The sequence below is a fragment of the Lagenorhynchus albirostris genome, chromosome 16 (genome assembly GCF_949774975.1).
Source record: "Lagenorhynchus albirostris chromosome 16, mLagAlb1.1, whole genome shotgun sequence".
NCBI lineage: Eukaryota > Metazoa > Chordata > Mammalia > Artiodactyla > Delphinidae > Lagenorhynchus > Lagenorhynchus albirostris.
The window spans coordinates 13,499,899-13,515,657 of record NC_083110.1 but is presented as its reverse complement, the minus strand read 5'-3'; the positions used below and the strand labels follow the sequence as shown (position 1 = coordinate 13,515,657).

At 41.4% G+C, this 15,759-nt stretch overlaps 1 protein-coding gene and 1 pseudogene across 1 annotated transcript in view; both read left to right on the top strand.

The window, feature by feature from the left end:
- The window catches only part of ANK3 (ankyrin 3), a 329,557-nt gene that overhangs the window by 112,848 nt on the left and 200,950 nt on the right, over positions 1 to 15,759 (top strand). The window contains 3 exon segments of the mRNA XM_060126942.1: positions 4,411 to 4,509; positions 9,504 to 9,689; positions 11,566 to 11,664. Coding sequence (XP_059982925.1) covers positions 4,411 to 4,509; positions 9,504 to 9,689; positions 11,566 to 11,664 — 384 coding nt within the window.
- Positions 12,242 to 14,601, top strand: LOC132507461 (SWI/SNF-related matrix-associated actin-dependent regulator of chromatin subfamily D member 2-like; annotated as a pseudogene).

Genomic DNA, 15,759 nt, shown 5'->3' with positions numbered 1-15,759 from the left:
TTTTACAAAGACAAGACCCTTTAATTAAACCAATGCTTCCTTTGTCTTTCTGGGGTTTCTTTTTTTTTTTTTTTTTTTGCGGTACGCGAGCCTCTCACTGTTGTGGCCTCTCCCATTGTGGAGCACAGGGTCCCGACGCGCAGGCTCAGCGGCCATGTCTCACGGGACCAGCCGCTCCGCGGCATGTGGGATCCTCCCGGACCGGGACACGAACCATATTTGAGCCTGCCTGCATTGGCAGGCAGACTCTCAACCACTGCACCACCAGAGAAGCCCCTTTCTGGGTTTTTTAATGTTTCCTATGGGTGGGGGGCAGTCAGGTCCTGATGAAGTCAGACAATGGGTGTGGTCCAGATAGAGCCTTTCTGACCTTTAAACTAATAGCACACCTCTGATGGAAACAACCTTCACAAACATTAGTACCATATGTAAATCAGTACAAATATATCACCGTGCCCTTGACATTTTAATTAATAACAGCACTTTATGATGTACAAAGGCTTGGTTGGAGGAAACTAGGATGGATAAAATTGCATGGATGAAATTTAAACCCTTATTTATATTGTTTCATTTCATTTTTATTTTATTTTATTTTGTTTTATTTTAGTGGGTATTAGGTAGCATGCCTCAGTACGGTCTATAAAACTGTAAGTCTGCAACTTTGCATACTTATGATAACTCCACAATACTTACAATACTTACAATAACAGCATAATCAGAGCAGAAGGTACTGAAGATATTGGATAAAATCAGACATCAAAAAGCATACTCAGTCTTGAGCCTTTTGAGAATTCAGTGTATTGTTGCTACAGAAAAGCAAATGTAAATTGGGCCACCCATATGTTCCTTTTTGGTCAGCTCTTTGTTTTGGAAATTTCCTAAGTTAGGAAATTAATATAAAACCAGTGATGTACTTTTTTCTCTCAGGAGAAAAATAACATTCTTTCTGAAATATTACCATCTTCCCAATCCAGGTACTATTTCATGAAAAATCATTACAGCTCTAGGTCATCCACACTGGATTACTTGTGCCTTAACCCTCTTTGTATTAGAGAGTAATGGTAATATTTTTATTCACTCTTTCAAAAAGATGCTTATAATTATCTTCCTAGAACCATAACTAGTGTGTATGTGTTCTCACGCCTTGTTGATCCTTTCCCAATAAACAAAATTTGTATTAATTCGTGTTAGTTTCTGTTGCTTTAATCCAAATAACTTCAGCAATTTGGAATTATATGAGGAACCCATAGAACAGAAGGCTAAAGAAGCTTTCAGAAAGCTTTGGAAACTAGGTAGTCGGAGTGAGAGAACCTCATCAGAAGCTAAAGGGTAAGGTTGCCCTTTGATACAGTCCCTACAGGCCATTCGAGGGTGGGGAGGGGAGATTTGGTAGAAAAGAGAATTGAGAAGGACATAGAATAGACGTGGAAGAGCAAGCAGAGCCGTGCTGCACGTGCGTCCACCCTGTGGTTGAAGAAGGGCAGGCCAGTTTACTTCAAAGTCCAACCAAGACAAGTCCTACCTACACATCCCTGAAGATGTAGTTCCTCTAAAGAAAACAGAAACAATACTGCCAAAGGAAGGGACCAAAATAAACACACACACACACACTCAAATACCCAGTGTAACATTGAAATTTCCATTATGGAGGCCTCACCAAAACCATTTTGTCGATATGGTCAGCAGAAGTAGAATGAGACCGTTCAAAGCCATGTACTGGATGATTCCATTTACATGAAATTTTTACTATGGACCAATCCATGTAGATGGAAGGCAGATGAGTGGTTGCCAGAGGACATGAGGAGGGGCAAATGAGGAATGAACACTAATGGTCCAGGGTTCCTTTATGAGGTGATGGAATGTTCTGGAGTTAGATGGTGGGGATGGTTGCCCAACTTTGTGAACAGACTTAAAAAAACACTAAATTTTACACTTTGAAAGAGTGAGTGTTTGGGTGTGTGAATTATATATCCATAAAAATATATAAAAATGAAACAATATGAAAGAATGTGACCATTCAGAAAATGACCAGCTTTCGGGTAATAGCGGTACAATGGCAAGCACTCAAAAAACAAGAAGAAAAACTGTTGTGGGAACTATTCCCTACAGAGCCCCATCTTGCTGTGACCCGTGTCTACGTATTATTTCTGAGAAATTCCAGTTGTACACATTTCACTCTCTGCCATTGTGGAAAGGGCGCACGGAGTGATCTAAAAGTTGTATTTCTTAAGAACCACTCTTTGGAAGCTCTAGGTCTGTAAGAACAGCATCTCCTAAACCTCAGTGCCTAGTTTGGGGTTTCCTTCAGGGGTCATGAAATGTTTGCTTGGTTCTGGCAGGTTTCCTCCAGAACAGGGCAGGTACACTGGGCTAGAAACCAGGCATTTGTAGGTGAACCAGCGTTTCTTAGGTAACTTGAACTACAGCAGACCTCTGCCCTGAAGTCGAGGATTCACTGACATATATTATCTACTTGATATTTATGTCCGAGAGAATGACATCCATTTTGGAATTTTTCCTTAAGAACTTTACTCCTAAAATCTGAATCTTCCATCTGGAAATTTTGGGTGATGTGGAAAGATATATACTCAGTTCATAAAGTGATAAAAATCCATGCTGGTTTTCACCTTTCTTTTCTTTTTAATATTTTTAATATTTTTCCTTTTTTTTGGTTAAGAGATATTTAAATCAGCCAAGGATTAAACAATCTTTCATTTTGGTCAGATAAGAAAATGAGAAAATAGCAGTATGATAAAGGGTATCCTAAACAGCTTTCAGGTTCTTTCATAGCTCTGGGAAGAGTGACAGAGATGAAACCCACGCAGACACACACACACACACACACACACACACACACACACACACACACACACACACACACACACACACACACACACACACACACACACACACACACACACACACACACACACACACACACACACACACACACACACTGGGTTGCAGTTTTTCCAGGTTTCGTGTTTAAAATTGATAAAATCTTTCATAACAGAACAAAGCAGCAGTGAACTTAGTGATGTTACTAGGTAAATAATTTAAAAGGAAGAAGCTTGACTACTGTGTCATATTCCACTGCCTCTAATTTGGTGTCTCTAATCTTGAGCTTGGCAACCAAATAACCTAGTTTATTACATTTATGTGTAAAATAGAATAAGTAGAATAGAGGAACTCTCTGATGAATAAAGTATATATGCTATGGTAGATTTGTTACGTGATAATACTTTTATCAAGAATATTTTTAACTTACTTCCTAATTCTGAGGTAGAAGCCAAAAAAGTGAGGTTACCAGAGGCTGAATTATGTTCTTCATCATATAGTAATTAATACTTATAGTAATTAACCTAAACCTTTTCAATCACAAAGTTTTGAGTAATGTTTGGTAACATTTAATTTAGAATGTATTTACATTTATTCTTTGAGATTGCATAATGTAAACAACAAAATTTCCAGATCATTCAGTTAGATAGGACTGAATTCTGAAAATCGTATTCAAAGAGAATTTATTATAGTTTGAAAAATACCTGTTTTGGTGTATATATCTTACAATAAGTTTTTTAAAATATTACAGTATTTCATAGATGTGAAATACATTGTTTTAGAGAACAAACATACATGCAACGTATTTGTACTAAGAAGCTTAAGATGGATGTATTCATTTGCTTCCAAGTTCCTTGGCAGTTGGGCACATTTCAGACAAAGATGCACAATAGAATATATAATATATGAATGTGTGTGTATGTATTCTGAGCACGTCTTTGCAAAAAATGCAAGGAAGGATACTTATAAAGAGTAGACTACTAATAGAATTCGACTTTAAAGTTGAAGATATACCCTTTTCAAATTGCTGTTCTTTCCTTTGTTCTAAGTCACCCCGTCTGTGGTAAGTTTGAAGCTGTAGGAAATTAATATAAATTCTTTCCAAAGTAGGAGCTATTTCAGGTGTTTAATTTTATGTAAAAGTATTACATATTTTATTTAAGATACATAATTATTGCTTAGGATAAAAAAAGATTCATTGGGACGATGACCAAATGTATTTTTATGCATATTCTCATGGCGTCTAGTGAAATCCTTTACTCATGGTAAACACTCAGTAAGTAGTTGATGGTTAAATGAAGGTACATATTTATCTAAAGTGGATATATTGGTATGAATTATACTTAGACAAGTAGCAATGAACCACACTCAAACTATGAATTAGGAAGTATAATTGTGAATTATACATTCTGCTTAAATCATGGTGCTTAGGTGTTCTAATAAATATGAATATATTAAAGTATTATTAAAATTATTACGTGTGAGATTTCCTGGAATATATAATATCATCAGTACAGTGGAAAGATAGATTTGCTTTAAAAAGCCACAAACATTTTAATTCTTATTTTGCAGAATGGTTTCACACCATTGTATATGGCGGCCCAGGAGAACCACCTGGAAGTTGTCAAGTTTCTCCTTGACAATGGTGCAAGCCAGAGCCTGGCCACGGAGGTAAGACACTTTGGTTCTTTCCATGGGTAAGTTCACGTGTTTATAGGGCATTTTATCAACCTGAAGCTATAAATTGAGAATTTGTCTCACTGGTATGTCATTGCAGTTGTATATTAACGTGTGGGCTCGCAAGGTTTTATGAAATATATTAGAAAACTCTATTCCTAGTCTTTCAAGAATCTTCCATTGCAGAGATACCCTCTCTGCTCTTAAATGCCTGGCTCTACCCTATAACTGAGCTGTTTATTTACTATTTACTTATTTGCTTGAGAACACTTATCTGCTTCTTAACAATTTTCCCTCAAAAGCAGCCACTGTTTTGAAATATTTTTGTGATAAAACATAAGTTTTAAATCTGGTTTTTTCCAAATTTAAGCTAGCATAATTATAATGATTGGATTTATATATTTCTAAAGTAAACTAATTAAACTCACACTTCTAAACAAAACTAGTACACATTTTTAAATACTAGATAAAAGTGGTATTTAAAAAAAAAACGTTTGCAGTCAGGAATAGAGGAGTTATTTAAAAATAAAAAGTTATTTAAGTCACTGGTACTGTTTTAGGTAATACAGTTTATTTTTTAAACTAATCTGGATGGAAGATTGTAATCCCTTGTAAAGTGTATCACTAGAAATCTATTGCTAATAATAAAGGACCAACGTTTGGGTATTCTTTATTTTTAACAAAACAATGAATTAGAACAGATGTAGGGTTATCCTTGTCATAATACCACTCCTCTGACTTTCATTCTGAAGTATTTCCTGAATGGCACAAGAAAGATGACAATACAGGGATTGCATATAACCTCACCATTTTTTTGAGATTATGCCTTCAGGGGAAACCACTAAGTAAATGAAGAGGCAGTTCACACAAAAAGAAATACAAATGACTATAAATGTTTAAAATACCTCACCCTCCCTCATAGTCAAAGAAGTATTAATTTATTAATCAGATAAAGAATGAGATCCAGTCTTTTGCCCATGGGATGAGGAAGAAATTCAAGGGGTAGAAAAAATTGGTGAAGTTGACAATTGGTTGCAACACTTTTGCAGAAGCAGTAACTATCAAAATTAGTATTTATACACCTTCTTACGTAGCAATTCCACTTCAAAGAATTTCTGTCACATATATTAGAAGATAATGCAAAAAAAGTTATTATATAAGAAGCTCAACAATATGATTACTAATGACAATTTTTAAAAAACTAGGAAGGACAAATAGGGAAGTCATTGGATAAATACGGCTCTACTTAGACAGTAAAATGCTCTTCTGCACTATTAGCAAGGAGACAGGACTCTATGTACTGATACAGGAAAATGTCCGTAGTGTATTGTTACCAATGGTTTATTCTGAAAATTGAGGGAGGCTTACTTTTCACTTCATACCCTTCAGTTCTCTTGGTGATTCTTATCTTGAGAATGTATTTTTAAACAATAATATCCTTAGAGCTCGGTAAGAAATAACAAAGGAACCAACATTTGTAGACGTCGAGCAGGGCCCATCCTCACACTGGGAGGAAGTAGCCTGAGTGAGTCCCTCAAGGACGAAGAAGCGCAGGTCTCATCATGCTTTGCAGGGAGAATGGGCAGCAGAGGTTGTTGTAGAAGAGGAAACCCATTCGCATTTTTGGATGGAAATACAAAATAATATAAATGTCCTGATGACAGCAATTCCTTAGTACTGTTTTCGTCTGTGAAGGACAGGTAGTATTCTTTTTCAGCCTGCGATGGACAGAGCATCAAGGATCTCTCCTTTAGAAGCGAATATAAACCCAATTAACTGCTAATAGATTAGAGTTAACTTGTCAGCTAATTATCAGTAACTCATTGAGTTCTCCAATTTTTTTTAAGCTTTCAAGGCCCCAAAAGAGGCACTACAACCAAGTAAAAAGAAATATTATATGAGATCCTTAAACAACTAATTCAGTCTTTTAGCAAGAAGATAGGTAGGTAGATAGGTAGGTAGGTAGGTAGATAGATAGATAGATAGATAGATAATGTAGATAGATATGTAGATGACATGTAGATAGATAGGTATGTAGATAGATAGAGATATGTAGATAGATATATATGTACATAGGTAGGTAGATATGTAGATGATATATATGTAGATAGATATGTAGATGATAGATATATAGATAGAAATGTAGATAGAGATATGTAGATAGATAGATAGAGAGATAATGCAGATAGATAGATTTTTTTTTTACTCCTTTATATTAATTTCAAGAGGTTTTGGGGGGGTTTGGTAGCTTTAAAAAATAAATGAATGAATGAATGTTCTAAGAACAAATCACATCCATGTCTTCATGTAGTACCTCACTATATAAACAACATCTATTGATTATCTAGAGCTATTTGAAGCTTTGACTGAATTTTTATCTCTTCTTTTGGATTATTATTACTAGAGACTAAAATGAACAGCAAGAAATAAGATGTTTCATTCACACAGTGTTCTAACTACGATTTGCAATGATATTGGTATCATTTATACAGAAGTCTGTATTTACAGAATGAACAGTAGTGGGCAATGAAAGGATTCCTTAGATAGAAACATTTTAATAGGATTTTAAATTTATTATATGATGTGATATTGCCAAGGTCCATCAATACATTTTTTCTTCCATACGTACCTTGTATATATGTATCGAGTCTTTGGCATGGTTGTGGTTTTCGAAACCTTTCCTGTATTACTGTGTACTACATTTATATCTTTTCCATGGATATCTTTCTTCTTTTCCATGGATATCTTCCTTCTTTCGCTAATCAAAATTTTGAAGCATGAGGTGAATTTATTTGTTCACTTACATGGCACAAGTAATTATTAAGCACCAATTATGTGCCAGACAGTCCACAAGGCAGTGAAGTTTCTCAAGGAGCTCCTATCACGTTTCCTTTCGGCTTGTATTTTTCTCTTAAGAATAACTGTACAGAGCAAACCAAACCGTTTAAACTTGGTTTGGAAACAAAATCTAGAGCTGCTAATTTTAGCTGTTAACACCTTAGGGCTGGTACTTTGTGTCTTTAATTGGTTTGTGCAGGAAGCACATTCTTGTCAGTGCTAATGTCTCAGCTGCAGTTGATTTTCTGGTACAAGGTAGTTTCCTTTATGTATAGGCCCTGTGGATTGAAAAATTCCTATCAGTGGAAATGTAGCCATTTCATTTTGCTGCAGAACAGAAGTGAGCTGTCATTTTTACCCCTTAGGTTTTGCTCAGGTTTTAAAAGTGAGATGCGACGTTAACTCTTAATACACAATTTTCCTTTCACCATTCCATTTTTTTTAAATGTATTTTTCTCTTTTTTTTTTCAAAAGTAATATATTAAATAAATGAGAAAGTACAATAAAAAGCAAAAAGAAGAAAAAGCCATGGTTAATTTTCCCTAGAGATAACATTCTGTTTATTCATCCAGATTTTTTGTCCATGTTCACAACGTACACATTTATCTTAATGAAAATGAGATCATATATTTACATGGTTATGTAGATTCCTTTTCCCATAACATTAAATTACACTCTACACTTTATGTCCCTCAGTGTAACCTGTGATATCATTTTGATGACGTCCAGGTTGTATGCAGCCTTTCTCCATTATCTTACATATGGTTGCAGGGAATGTCCTTCCAGCTGCGTCAATGCTCATCCTCTTCCTTATTTGGGTCTTCTTGGAAAAGTTGAAAGCGGCAAGTGGAACTTCAGCCAGATCTTGAGGCTTGGAGCATAGATAGAATTTGTGTATGTAGAACAAGGAGGACATTTCAGGGTGCAGCAAATAGCCTGAGATTAGAAGCCAGGGTGGAAATGGTCCGCACGTCCACAGTTAGTAAGGAGAATGGAGATGATTTGTACGAGAAGAGCCTGGGCAATACTGTCACTTAGGCGCTTGGGGCCAATATTTTACACATCCTTGAATATAAATGTGCTGATTTGCATTCAGCCAAATAAGTGGTAGGAGTGGTAGGTGTTTTCCAGCAAGGAATACAATGGTGAAAGTGGTCTTTTAGGAAAACCAACAAGACATGAGTATGCAAGTAACTCTGATTTTTCTTTCTCCCTTATAAGCACTCCTCCATCAGAGCAGCCCTCCATTTGTGCCACAGGGACTACAGATATAAAATATCATGACCCGAATAAAATAATAAGTAACTTACTTGCCAGTTGTCTAGTAAAAATAATTTTGAAATGTTCTTTTGAGTGTGTGATAATGAAAGCATTGCAGAATTAAAATTTGGGAGCCAGTCCTGGGATGTTCTGCTCTGTACTATGTGTTCTACAGTCAGCAGACCATCCACAAATTAATTAACCACAGTGAAATCTGTAGCTGTCTTCTCTTTGTCAAGTCCCGGGGCCATACGGTGGGAAGACTCGATGTATAGATGTGTGTGTATGTCTGAATTGCCTTCAGTCACATTTTGTATGATCCCTTCTTTCATTGGTCAGAGAAACCACGAGTCTTTCATGTGTATCTTTCTTAAGACAGCAGTGAGTATAGTTCATTAATTCACATATACTAATTGAGCACCAGATATACGCTAGGCAACAAGGTACAGTGATGAAGCAGACAGGATATGCTAGGCAACAAGGTACTGGATAAAACAGTTTTAAATTATCAGTGGAAATGTTTACAGCTTATTTAAATGAACTCCTTTGAAAAATTTGCCTGGATTTAACCCGAGAGGTAATTGTTTTCACTGAGATTATTTTATGGATACTGAAATTCTGCCATCTTTTTCTTGTTTAGGTAGGACTTTCAAAATTTACCCACTTTTTCCACAGAAAGAAACCCATAAACTTATTACAGATTTTTAAATTATTTCCTGCTTTGGTATATGTGTAGTTTTAAATTTCTTTCCACATATGTCTACTTGAGTACGTCAGCTTTAATAACCCCGAACAAAAATTGACATTTGGTCACTCGATCACCTTCTTATTTGTTAATGAAGAAGAAAATATCCATAGGGACCAGTCTTGACCCATCCATCTGTTCGCAGGATGGCTTCACACCGTTGGCAGTAGCTTTGCAACAAGGTCACGATCAAGTAGTGTCACTCCTGCTCGAAAACGACACGAAAGGAAAAGTGCGTCTTCCAGCTCTTCACATCGCTGCCAGGAAAGATGACACGAAAGCTGCCGCCCTGCTGCTGCAGAATGACAACAATGCAGATGTAGAGTCGAAGGTGAGGACCTGGGAAACGAGCCCCTCGTGCAGCATCCTGTGTTAGGCACCCAAATGTGAAGAATGCCTGGGCTCCCTTTGGAGCTTATGCCAAACACTTAACTGCACTGAAAGGAATGAAATCAAGCGCCCAAGTCATCCAGCCAAAGGCACATCCCCTGCCCTTGGCATCTAAAGCTGGGAGGGAACTGTGGGTACTGCCCTATGTGTGCTAACATGGAGGCCACCTCAAAAGAAATCAATCGATACGTACCCAACAGTGTCCTTCCTTTGAACATATATTTTTAATGTAGTTAACACGTCAGCTCAAACATCAAGGTGAAAAATTACAAAATGCTAGCCACGGTGTGCACAAAATCAACCTTTGGTTGCTATCCCAGACGGTAGGCAATCTGAGTATTGATCAGCTGTGGAAACCATGCCAGCAGCCAGGGTCCCAGGCAACAACTCCCATTGTCTGGACACTTGCAAGTCTCGGTGGAGGAAATGTGGCATTTGGAATAGGCCGTCACATAGCCCTTCATTCAGTCTAGCTTTCTTTCTGTGCCTGTCGTGCTTCCATCAGAGCTTTCACCCTCGTCACTTAGCTGTCATGAGCTTTCTGCCATCCATTATCACCGACAGCAAACTAACCGTTCATTTTTTCCTCCTCCTTGCTTCCAAATGTGTTAACCTAGCTGGTGGTGAATAGAACAACAGAGGTATATATACATATATATACGTGTACATATGATCTATATCTGCATCATCATTTTCCCATTTCTTAGAGCTGCTACCTCATTTCTTTCCCTTCTTCTTTGCATTGCCTTCTGTAGGCTAGATACCTGCTTTATACCCCCGCCCTCAAAGTAGCATGTACCAGAGAAGATAGTAGTTTGATTACCAGGGCTTTCTGCAGCTGAACCTGGTGTTTGAAAGGAAGTATGAGGAAGCCTTGAAACTTAAGGGTATTTCAATAGCGTTCTGTGACACGAAGCGTTTTGACACTTGAGAAACTTATCAGCTGTACCTAAAGCTGCAGACAACCCTGTCATTCTACTCATCTAGGATTGGTTCTCTAGAGTTCTGCATGACACTTACCCTCAGTGGTGTCAGCAAGATGAAAGTTACCTCCGAAGGGCACACATATGACCCATCCTTGACAAGAGTCAGTCAGATCGCGAGCATGGCTGAGAAGCTTGCTAACAATTTAGAAATGCATCTAGTTCCTACAAGGTTTCAATCTTTGGGGACTAAGTGAATCGCTGCATGTTTTAGCACTTTTTTTAAGGAAGTAAAATGACCTTGGTATGAATAATCCAGAAAAATGTGCTATCGAGTAGGCATTTGCTACTAAAGAGACCAGCTTGTCGATTTCTTCATGAAATGCATTCACCACGATTCAAGACCGATGTGTAACAGTACCTCTTCCCCCCAAATTGCTTTCATCGTTAAAATTGGCTTTTACCGTTTGTTCATTTGACTCTACATTGAATATATAAAACAAGTTAAATTTTGACAGAGTTTCAATGGACGATTCTATGAATGATAAAACAGTGGTGCTGATCGAACTTTCTTTGAGCTGTCAAGATATTTCTTGTCATCCCTAGTTTAACTTTTGGAAACATTGGCTTCTGTGTAGTTCTGTTCCTGGATTACTAAAATGGCTCAGTCTCCACCCTTGGTTCCTCCCTGGCTATTCCTCTGCCTGTGAGTTTGGCATCTCTTTGAAATCCTATGAGCAATTGGCACTAATGGAAAGAAACCTAGTACAGAATGGAATGCAGACCTCAGCGTATTTTGCTTCCCCGTTTTTATCTGGGCAGGGTTATGGTATTAACATGTCAGGCGAGGGGCCGGCAGGAATCAGCTGAACGTCTGCTCTGTTTTCTTTCCAGAGTGGCTTCACTCCGCTCCACATAGCTGCTCACTATGGAAATATCAACGTAGCCACGTTGCTGTTAAACCGAGCGGCAGCCGTGGACTTCACCGCGCGGGTAAGAGTGCTGCGGTCTGACGTGCGCTTCAAGCATTTGAAACGATTCTTAACCCTCCTTCCCCAACATGAGGAGGAGGTCAAGACAGTTGACCGCCAGGGGTCCTCCCAGTCAGTGGAAGGTGTGATGTCTACTTACACTAGCGCGTTTTCTTGCATACAGGTGTGCCTATTTCCTAGGAGGAAAAGAAAACCAAGATCGGGGTCGGGAGTAGGGGTGGGTGATAAATATCTAAGTGAATATATAGAAAATGTCATTTAAATAATGATGACTGGAGACTACACACTGTCCCCCAAGTTGAAATTTCTGAGACTGTAGAAATGGGTCGGATGGCACTAACAGTGCTCTAGACATCAGGGTCTCGATCTTCCAGGTGGGAATGAGTTGGAATGTCTGGATAAGGCCCAGACTTTAGAACCCAAATAATAGAGGCCACCTTTTGCTCTTAACTTCTGTCCCCTATAAACTTTCAGAATGAGTAACACGATTCTGTAACCTGAGTAAGCTCATAATCATAGGGAAAGGAATTACTGTGTCGTGTGTACTCCTGGACAGCCGCTCAGACATCCCGAGTAACATGGCCCTGAATGTAAAAGCTGGTCTAGCTCTAGGCCTGATCGTCAGCAACAGCATCATCAGAAGTAGAAACAAGGTGGGAAGCAGGACAGAGAAGTGGCTGGATGTGGGGACTCAGGATTCAGACTCCCTGGGTTCCAGTTTTGGATTTAACTTTTCTTTCTGTGTCCATCAGTTTCCTCATTGGTAAGATGAAGTTAATATGGATTATGAAATTAAATAATAAATGGTGATTAAAAAAATAATAACAGCACTCCTGCACTGGGTCACTGAGAAGTAGGAGTGAGCGTACCCAGAGCACCTAGCGCGGCGCCTGACACATCAGCACCAGCAGCGCTGCGATTTTGCACATAGCGTTTGAAGCATTATTTTTGCTAAAAACCTCACTTGTTAGGGGAGAAGTGGCAATAGACCCGATAGAACAATCATAATACTAGTACCAGCAGTAGTTGTAGCAGTAGTAGAAGTAATACCATCTTTGAAGCAGATGCCAAGCTGAGCATTTTTACCTCATTTATTCTTATATCAAGAAAAGTGTTACTTATCCTTATGTTACAGAAGGGGAAACCAAGGCCTAGAGGTGAGAAATGGCTGGTCCAGATCACAGAGCTAGCAAATGAGAAATGGCAGAATTTCAGCCCCAAAGCTCTTCACCCCTCCAGTCTTCCGCCTCCCTCCGCTGATGTTAAGGGTTCATTTTTCTTTTCCTTCTTATAATTCATTAGTTCTATAAAAATTAATACGAGCTCAGAATAGGCTAATATAAAAGCTATTTCCAGGGACAGAGCGATGTCTGGCCGCGGCCCTGGGAGCTCCGCCTCTGCCATCGGGACCCGGCGTGCTGCCCAGACCGGCGCTCAGGGGGCCCGGGCCGGCTAGAGGCATGGGGGGCCCCGGGGCCCTGCGACGCACTACCAGAGGCCTGGCGGGTCATCGGGGAGCCGGATGCCCGTGGCTGGCTTGCAGGTGGGAACCCCTGCAGGCTCCCCATTCGGCACAGCTGCTCCACTTCGACCTGGCATGCCACCCACCGTGATGGACCCATTCCGAAAACGCCTGCTGGTGCCCCAGGCCCAGCCCCCGACGCCTGCCCAGCGCCAGGGGTTAAAGAGGAGGAAGGTGGCAGATAAAGTTCTACCTCAGCGAATTCGGGAGCTTGTCCCAGAGCCTCAGGCGTACATGGATCTCTGGGCTTTTGAGCGGAAGCTGGACCAGACCGTTGCTCGAAAGCGGATGGAGATCCAGGAGGCCGTCAGAAAGCCTCTGACGCAAAAACGAAAGCTGTGGATCGATATTTCTAGTTCGTTCAGTCCCAGCAAGGCAGAGGGTGATAGTGCAGGGACCCCCGGGGGGAAACCCCGCAGGGGACCAGGTGGCTTCCTGGGAACTCCGAGTAGAGGGAAAACTGTTGGGTGATCCCAGGAAACAGAAGAGGAAGTTTTCTTCCGTCTTCAAGAGCCTCGTCATTGAGCTGGACAAAGGAACTATACGGGCCTGAACCACCTGCTGGAGTGGCACCGGATGCCCACCACCCAGGAGACAGATGGCCTCCAGGTGAAACGGCCCGAGACCTCATCGTCATGTGCACCCGCCTGCTCATGGTGGGTCACCAGCCTCCCCAGTACGAGTCGGACCCCCAACTGGCGAGGCTGCTGGGGGTGCACACACACACGAGGGCTGCCACCATGCAGGCCCTGTGGCTCCACGTCAAACACAACCAGCTGCAGGACGGCCACGAGCGGGAGTACGTCAACTGCAACCGCTACTTCCGCCGGATCTTCAGCTGCGGCCGACTCCGTTTCTCTGAGATTCCCATGAAGCTGGCCGGGTTGTTGCAGCATCCAGACCCCATTGTCATCAACCACGTCATTAGCGTGGACCCTAACGACCAGAAGAAGACAGGCTGTTACGACATGGATGTGGAGGTGGATGACCCACTCAAGGCCCAGATGAGCAATTTTCCGGCCTCTACCACCCATCGGCAGATCGCCGCCCTTGATATCAAGCTCCATGAGACCACTGAGTCCATCAACCAGCTGAAGACCCAGAGGGATCTCACACTCAATTTTAGCACTGACCCCCAGGACTTCATCCAGGCATGGCTCCGTTCCCAAGATCATCACTGATGTGATTGGGAGTCCTGAGGAGGAGAGACGAGCTGCTTTCTACCACCAGCCCTGGGCCCAGGAAGCAGTGGGGAGGTGCATCTTTGCCGAGGTGCAGCAGCAAAGGCAGGAACGGGAACAGGTGCCGGGAATCCGCCTGACCGCAGGCTCGGGGATCCCTTCCTTTCTTCCCAGCCCTGGAGCACCCCCCTCCTCAGCCTGGAAGGGGACCACCCTCTGGGGCACAGACACGTAGGTCAAGGAGGGGGTGAGCGGTGTCTCCTGTCACCTTCTGCTCCCCAGCTTTAGTTTCATAAGTGTAGTGAGAGGATTCCGTGTTGCTTAGTCCCCAAAGCCTTACTACTTACACGTTGGCTTTAATTGGATTCACAGCAGAGGCCTCCTTTGCCCCCTGCAGGCAGGCCCGAGTAGGACCTGGAGGCTGTGCTTTGACATCGCAAAGGCCCCTGGCTTTGCTTGTTTACAGACCCCCTTGGAGCGAGTGTCAGCGCTGGCTCTGGGCAGCTGGGCGAGGAAAAGGGGCACAGCTCACACTCTTCCTGTAGCCTTTCCAAACCAAAGTTCTTCGCCATTCCTACCAGCCCAGCCTTGCTGCTGTTTTTTCCTTTCCTTTGGGTATTTGCACTATTCGTGGAGCAGGTTTTTCTATGCGGGAGCCACGTTTTTTGTACAGGAGTAAGCTGGGGTTTTTCGGGGAGCCCTACTCGGTATCTCCTTCCTTATTTTCTTTTCTCAGTCTATGCAAGCGGCTCTGGCCGCCATCATCTCCTGAGAGGCCAGAGGGCTGCCACCCCCAGCTCTTGGGCCCAGGGGTAACGCCTCCTAGAGGGAGGGCACGCTAGTTCTCTGGCGGGGCCTGAGGCATGGGTGAGCGTGCTGGGGGAGGGCAGGGGGAGGGCAGGGAAGCGGTGGCGAGGACTGTTGTTCCCCTTTGGAGCTTGGGAAGGAGAGTGGGCCTAGGGTTTGGCAAGTGTCACTTCTGGCAGGTTTGGAAATTTCCAAATAAATCTTTGTTTATTGGTGGCAAAAAAAAAAAAAAAACCCTATTTCCTATCCTATTGTCATCAGCCTGCTAAAATCCTTTATCAGTTGAAATGAGGCAGCTCATGTCACTCTACAGCCATGTTCTTATTGCACGAACAGCATCCTTGGGTTTCAGCAACATGGCAGACCCGAGGCCTAGTGTGACATTTTGAAGGACAAAGTTAAGTACTTCTTTAAGTCATGTATAAACAGGGCACGCCGATGTGAAAACTGAAGCTCGTGTCTGTAAGATGCATCCTTCTGGTTTTATATCTCTAACTCACAGGAAACCTCATTAAGTCACATCTTCTAATTAGGACATTTGGAAAATTCATGTCAGGGTAGTGTCTGAAGTTTTGTCTTTGTGCCA